Here is a 7,579-nt window from a genome sequence, read left to right on the forward strand (position 1 = left end):
TCCCCACCCCTCCTGCCGTTCATCTCCTTATCATCTGATAGAAACTTAATTAAATGTCATTATAAATATATATATATACTTTTTTTCTTCTTGCCTAGGACTTCTGTTGACTTGCATTTCTTCGTGTGAATTTGCAACAAAAGTGAGGTTAAAAGATATAATGTAAGATTCCCAAAAGAGAACAGAAAAAAATTAATTCAATATGATAACATTTTTCTCACGTGTTGTAATATATACTTTTGTTTCATTTCGTTTTCTATTTTAATTAGTTTTCTGTTCCGAGCACTAGGCCGATATAAAAGTTTAAAAGACAGAAGAAGACAAGTAAATACGAGTTGATTAAATTGATTGGTGGCCCAAATTGTTTGATTAGTAGAAGAGAAGAAAATTATTACTACAAAAAGTCTAAATATATATATGGTATATATAAGAAACAAAGTTTTCCACTTGAAGTATTATTTTCCTTTTTTCTCCCCCTTTCACCCCCGCCCCTCCGTCCATTTCTCCTTTCCCCAGCCCTCTTCCCCTCCCCCTTCTCCCCCTTCTCCCTCCCTCCCCCCTTCCGTTAAGCCGTTCAAAAATCCGGCCCGAATTTATTATTTTTTTATTTTTTTTCTATGAATAATTTTTAAAAATCAGAATGATTGACTTTAAAAGAGATTTTAAAAGCAAATCTTTGCTCGAACAAGTGGCAACACAGTAACAGAGATTAAGAGAAGTTTAAGTAAGAAGGACGAATTATGTGTTTTTGTTCTGGATAATAATGTTAATGATTGGTAGAATAATTTTATACTAACGATTTGGTTTCTAGATTTATGGTTATGATTATTATAATTATGATTGTTCTTGTTCTTATTGTTTGTTGAGTTCATGTAAGTGATCGATGGGTCCCCCCGTTGTTCTTTTGGTGGTTATGTAGTTGTTATTATTATTATTATTATTATAAAAAAAGAAATAACCACAAATGAAAAAAAATGATATCAAGAACAACCAGTATCTTTCTTTTTCTTTATTTCACTTTCAAAAAAGAATCTTTAAAGAATCAATTCAGAGAGGAAAAAAAAGAAAGAAAAGAAAAGAGAACAGAGAAGAGTTTTCTTAACGTTTTATTCTTATGATTATTATAACTTATGTTGCATGTTATGTTATACTTCCATGTCGAGTATTTTCTCCTTTTATTTTTTCTTCTTCGTTTGTCATTGTTATTTTTTTACCACATTAATTTTTTTAGTAAGTATTCTACCTCTATTTTTTCCCTTAATTTTTTTTTCCTTTTTTGTGTATCAGTGCATGCCATTTGTTTTGTTTTTGACCTTACTTTAGTCTGATGGTGGTTGTGACTGCAGGGTTCCCACTTCCAGGACGCCTGCGGGAGCTGCACGCAGGGGTCGAGATCCTCAAATGGCTTCCGGGGATGATGATCCTGACCCAAGGCACGGGCACTGACTCACACATAGTAATCGGGGGGCACGTCTACGGATAGGGCACGGGGCGGGGCCAAGGGAGGAGAGGGGGAGGGGGCATTGCGTCGCGGGGGCGGGGAGAGGGAGGAGAGAGAGAGAGACGGATAGACACAGAGAGAGAGAGAGAGAGAGAGAGAGCGAGCTAAGAGACGAAAACGGCGAGAGAGAGAGAGAGAGTTGAGGTGAGGTGAGATGTGAGGAGAAAGAGATATGAGACAAGAAGGGAGGGGCAGGTAGGTTGGTTAGGCTGGATAGATAGGCAGGTTGAAAGGACAGGCAGGTTTTAATAGCGAGACCCTATAGGATGTTATCTTCCTTTCCGCTTTTTCACCCATTTGGTTCATGTTTTCTTTTCCTGTTTTAGGATTAAAATAGGATGAGGAGAAGGATTCGGTGGTCACAAGTGGAGGCAAGGATTAGGAGGACCTCTGTGTTTGGATGGTTGGGGGATGTGGCAGGATGGGGTTCCTGTAAGTAAAGAGAGAGAGAGAGAGATAGAGAGAGAGCGAGAGAGCGAGCCTCAATGCCACATAGGCGCGCGGCGACAAATGACACAGTCGCGGGCGTGGGCGGGTGGGCGGGAATCTGGGAATCTGGGGTTGCCTCCCCAGCTTGGAACGAAGGCATTGGCGTGGCAGGAAGAGCCTCATGTTTAGACACGAGCGCCAGGGTGTTAGAAAAGAGTGCAATCTAGAATCGTTATGTAGATGTAGGGAACGAAACGCCGCGAAAAAGTTTATGCGCATAAATGTACATACATGTGTGTACATTTGTATATATACACCAAAGGATAAACACCTAGGATTGGAATTTAGGAAGAATAGGCATACACGTGTGTATAAATCCTTGCAAACAAATGGAGAAATGTATTTTCAATTTTTTTTTTGTTGTTTTTTGTTTAGTCCCCTAAGCAGAGAGAGAGAGAGAGAGAGAGAAAGAAAGAAAGAAACGAAAGGTTCTCGCTGTGAGATAGCCGTCTTTTTTTAGCTTTTGGAAATTATGATTATGGCTAATGACTCTCTAACAATTCCCTCCTCCCCCTCTCCCCCCCGAGAACAATGTCTTTTGTCTGTTTTGATAGGAGTAGGCCGTATTCTTAAGTACTAAATTAACCTGAATATGGGTTACTTGACTGAGAGAGAGAGAGAGAGAGAGAGAGAGAGAATTGTGTGTGAGTGAATAATAAGGTACTGTGATATGGTGATGCACGCCTGTGTGTGTATGGTCATGTATGCATAATTGGGTGCTTTATATTATTTTTATTTATTTTTATTTCATTTTATTTTTTTAAACAATGGGTCACAGGCATAAAGGGAGTCTCGGGGTTTATTTCCTCGGTGAGAAGGGTAGGCGCAGGAAGTGAGAGGAAGGGACAGGGATCAAATAATCATGATGATGACGATAGAAATGGGATTAAAGAGGGATGTCTTTGTTGTTGGTTTGTATAGTAGCCTTGAAGGATCTCGAAGTCACGCCGACCGGCAGCCGAAGAAGCGGATGCAGAGAGAGAGAGGGCCGCCTGGAGGAGAGAGCTGAGTCCCGCGAGAGAGGAAGGAGAGAAACGGGGGGAATGGGAGGGAGGGAGGGAAAGGGGATGGATAGGGAATGGGGGAATGGGAGGGAGGGAAGGAGGGAGGGGAGGGGGTGGGTGGGTTGGGATGGGGCAGAGGGTAGGTCTAGCAAGTAGGGAGGAAAAGGTAGGTGGTTGGGCGGGTGGGTAGGTAGGGGGAGAGGGCAATGGACAGGTAGGTAGATTGGGTGGGCTGGGAAAAGATCGACAGGATAGATAGATGGGTAGGTAGATTGGTAAGTAAGTAGGTAGGTAGATGTGTAGAATTTTGATTTTTTTCTCCCCCTTTTTTCTGTATGCGTGTGTAAACGGATCAATGGAATGTTCATTGGAGTGTAATGGGCTTAATGACTATGGCACATTAACTATTCCCCTCCTCCCTCCCCCACTTTGAGATAGGCTCTCGTAGGTTTCCATAGGTGGGGCTAGGTGGTGTGAAGGGTGGGGAAAGAAGTGCGCCTGTAGTGTTGGATAATTGTTTTTTTGTTGTTGTTTATGTGTGTGTGAAAGTGAGTGAGTACAAGTGAGTAAGGGTTTCACTGTGTGTGTGTCTGTGTTTATGTATGTTTGTATGTTGATGAGACCGTTGAGTGTTCAGAGAATAGGTTTTGAACATGTTAGTATAAAGAAAAGATAAGTTTAGCTGTTGATTGTTTTCATTATTTTGCATATAGACGACATTTGACAAAGCCACATGTAAGATGGATGACTGGTTTTCCTTATATATAAAAGTTAGATTTTTGTTCTCAAGTTTCATAATAACTATATAAAAAGAGACATTAACACCCCGCTCTCTTTCCGGTTTCCCTTTCACTTGGCTTTGTCAAATGACCAGTCTTTTAGGCTTATATGTATACATCATTAATCATTAATCACAGTCAGTCTTTAATATCTATTTAAGTAGCTTAGGTTAGTTGTTACTCTTAAAATTTCGGTTTACATGTACAACTTCATACACATTCGTACACACGTATTCATGTGTGTGTTATAAAAGATGTATGCACACACACATATATATATATATATATGTGTGTGTGAAATGCACAATTGTGTGTATGAATGTGCATGTGTTGTTTAGTTTTCGTTATATTGCAAATGAGTATGTCTTCCATGAACGTGTCACACTAGCTTAATGACAGTAGACGAGGCACCTGTAAGAGTGACACAGCAACTGATGAGGCAGAGAGAGCTTAGGTAGTTGTGAGGCTCCGTGGCCATGAGGAAGGGTCAGTGTTACCACGGCACAAGGAGGAGGATGATGAGGATGAGAATAAGGAGGATGAAGGCACCAGTATACCAGTAGTCGTAGTGCTGTGGCAGGGGCTTGTGCTGCTGCGCCCCCCTCCCACTCTCTCTCTCTCTCTCTCTCTCTCTCTCTCTCTCTCTCTCTTTCTCTTTCATTCTCTCTCTCTCTCTCTCTCTCTCTCTCTCTCTCTCTCTCTCTCTCTCTCATTCTCATTCTCTCTCTCTCTCTCTCTCTCTCTCTCTCTCTCTCTCTCTCTCTCTCTCTCTCTCTCTCTCTCTCTCTCTCTCTCTCTCTCTCTCTCTCTCTCTCTCAGCTCACGTCTCTTATATATTTTTTGTTACTTGTTTCCTACCATTTTTTTTTACTGTTCTATCTCTCTTTTTCTGCTCCTTTTCGCCCTCTGCCCTCCTTCTCTCCCCCTTCTCTCCCTCTTTCTCTCCCTCCCCCTGTATGCTGGCAGCTCCCACCGGTTGTCCTGGGAGAGGTTCCCCCGTGCGACTAGTGGGCCCGTTGTGGTCTCTTGACATAAGCATGACATGTGCCGAGGGGGGGAGGGGAAGGGGAAGGGGAAGGGGGAGAGGGAGGTAGTCTAGGGGTCCGCGTGCTTTGTCCCCCTCCCCCTCCTCTGGCCCCCACCCCTAAACCCCCTCCTTTACTGAACAATGTAACCTCGCCCCCCCCCACCCTCCACCCCCTTCAAAAAATCCCTACCCACCAATGCCTTGTTTCTGGCCCCGCCTTTTCCCGTTCGCGTCTCGCACCGAGGATGCCGTAAAGATCACTTTAAAAAGAAAGAAAGAGAGGATAAGAGTCTTCTTTTCTCTGCTTCTGCTTGCTTGCTTTGTCCAAAAAAAATTTTTTCTGATTTTTATTATTATTCAATAAAGCCAAACTTTATTTATTTTTATTCTTTATATTTATCTTTATGGCGGCGGTGGTAGGGTCCCCCACCCCCCGGATTTCCCCCCCCCCTCCCCTCCCCTCCCCCCTTCCCCCCGGCACGGGCATGGCTGGAAAAGGGATGACTGTAATCTATCACACGACTTTGTTCACTTACGTCATATCATGTTATAATTACAGCCTCTTTCAATTTGCCTTTAACAAAAAAGAAGACAGATTTTCATGAATAAGTTTCATCATATTTGCAATATTTTTCCTAAAGAAGAAAAAGCTCACCCAGTTTTTTTGTATACATATCTGTTGTATATCTCTTCCATAATATATCTATCTCTCCTTTGTGACCATAGTAGGGCTGTTTGAGTTGCTTTGACTAACGAGAGAGTGCCAGTAGTGTGTTAGGCAGTGGGCAAAGGCGGCGGGCTCAGGCCCTGTGCTCACGCAAACGCTAACCGGGGATGGTGTTCTCCGCAGGTATTCCCCAGGGTCGGGTGATAACCTGCTGGGGAACTCCCTCCTGCCCGGCAGTGCCCTCAACGGCTCCGGCTGGTGCATATTCGTGTATAACCTGGCCCCCGAGACGGAGGAGAACATCCTGTGGCAGCTGTTCGGGCCCTTCGGCGCGGTGCAGAACGTGAAGGTGATCCGGGACCTGCAGACCAACAAGTGCAAGGGCTTCGGCTTCGTGACGATGACCAACTACGACGAGGCGGTGGTGGCCATCCAGTCGCTCAACGGCTACACGCTGGGCAACCGCGTCCTCCAAGTGTCGTTCAAGACTAACAAGCACAAGAGTTAAGGTGGTGGCCACCTGTCAGACGTCCGGGCTCCAGCCGCCGTCCTGCAGCCCGGGGGCCGCCTGCCGCGCCCTCTCCAGCGGGGCGGGCGCGCCACACGGCCCCCCGACGGCGTGGCCAGGACACGGGGGCCATGTGCTAGTCAGGTCCTCGAGAGGACTCCGGGCGACCCACTCCGCTCCCCGGCAGCAGCAGCAGCAGAGCCCGGCACGCGTCGGCTGGCCCGGGCTGGGGCCATGGCCGCCGGAGGTCGCCGCGGCCCCTGGGCCCCCTGCTGCCCGGACTGGGCCCCTCCTCCCGCCGCCGCCCGCGGCGGGAGGAGTGCGCGGGAGGGCGTCTGGCGCCCGCACCCCGCCATCCAAATATATGTATATTAGAACGTACTTACTACAAACACTTTATCAAGAGTCATATGATCGTATTATCCCAAAGCAGAACTAGTCGGCTAAGTGAGTATGTATCACAAGGTGCTAGTTGCACTAAGGCCAGTAGTGGGCTCGGTCCCGAGTGCCGCTCTTCGCTGATATCATTATACTGTAAGTTGTCAAGTTGTCGAGTCCTCAAAACCGCGAGTGTGAATGGGTTCGCGCTGACCGCGGCGCATGCGGGCGGCGGCCGGGCGGCCGCGGGCGCAGGGGCGCGGTGGGCGGCGGCCGAGGTCTTGCGCCCACCCACCGCCGTCGCGCCCGCCCACGCGCCCACTGCCGCCGCCCCGCCTGCACGCGCCGGTCATGCGCTCTTATTTATTGATATTTATCTCATATTTAATGCTAATTGTATTTTATTGTCTTTACTAATGTACACTTAAGAGAGAAAAGTGTAACGGAATTATGTTGCCAGTCTGTGGAAAATAGTCAAGTATTTTTTGTGTTGATTTATACGATGAGTATCAATAGAATCTCATTTTTTCCCCTTCCTCGACGTCTCTTCTCTGCTCTTTCCTCCGCCTCCTCCTTCCTTCCCTCCTGTCTCTCTTCGCCTCTTGTTCTCGATCTGATTCTTTTTAGGTTGTGCCTCTTGCTTGGTAGTCACGAAAGCAAGGAATCTAGTCCCTGAATTAAGTCAAGTCAGTTTATGTATTTCGTAGGTTAATTTTCCTAGGAGTAGTGTTCATGTTTATGAATAATTTACATGTGAGGAAATGATTTGTTTCTTGCATTTTATGATTGTGAGACTTTCATTTTTATTTTATTTTTTTCCTCTGTTTTATTTCTTTGTAATACACCCAAATGTCAAAAAAATCACCATTTTAGTTCTGAATGGCTGGGAAAATAAATTTAGTTTGTTTATTTGAGTTTGCGTTTTTATTTAGTTCAGACTTGAGTTCTCCCTTTAGTTCCCTACTAACACGTACGGTAAAGCTTCAGCACGGGAATGTCTCTGTTCACCATCAGAGGCGCTGCCGTGCCGCCCATGGCCGCCCGCGCCCCGACAGACGCCCACGCGCACCTTGTACACGCTCTGCCCCGCGCCCACCGCCCTCGGATACCCGTGGACGAGGGGAGGGGGGGAGGAAGTGCAGGGTTGGGGGTCGGCGGGCGCGCGGGCGGCCAGAGGGGGGGACGCAGCTGCCCCTGGGCTGTGTTGCCGCCCACCGCACGCCCAC

At 46.3% G+C, this 7,579-nt stretch overlaps 1 protein-coding gene across 14 annotated transcripts in view; it reads left to right on the top strand.

Moving 5' to 3' along the window:
- LOC122259184 (ELAV-like protein 1) overlaps positions 1-7,267 on the top strand; it is a 169,647-nt gene extending 162,380 nt beyond the window's left edge. For 9 of the 14 annotated variants that reach the window (XM_043025779.2, XM_043025789.2, XM_043025780.2 and 6 more), the window contains 2 exons: positions 1,362-1,433; positions 5,651-7,267. In XM_043025779.2, coding sequence (XP_042881713.1) covers positions 1,362-1,433; positions 5,651-5,975 — 397 coding nt within the window. In that variant the 3' untranslated portion in view covers positions 5,976-7,267. Of the gene's footprint in view, positions 1-1,346; positions 1,434-5,650 lie in introns of all 14 variants that reach the window. The other 5 variants (XM_043025787.2, XM_043025790.2, XM_086553443.1 and 2 more) reach the window with 2 other exon arrangements.
- Positions 7,268-7,579: the final 312 nt, after the last annotated feature.

This window comes from Penaeus japonicus, unplaced genomic scaffold (assembly GCF_977035675.1).
Source record: "Penaeus japonicus unplaced genomic scaffold, GWHDUDI00000001_assembly GWHDUDI00000028, whole genome shotgun sequence".
Lineage (NCBI taxonomy): Eukaryota > Metazoa > Arthropoda > Malacostraca > Decapoda > Penaeidae > Penaeus > Penaeus japonicus.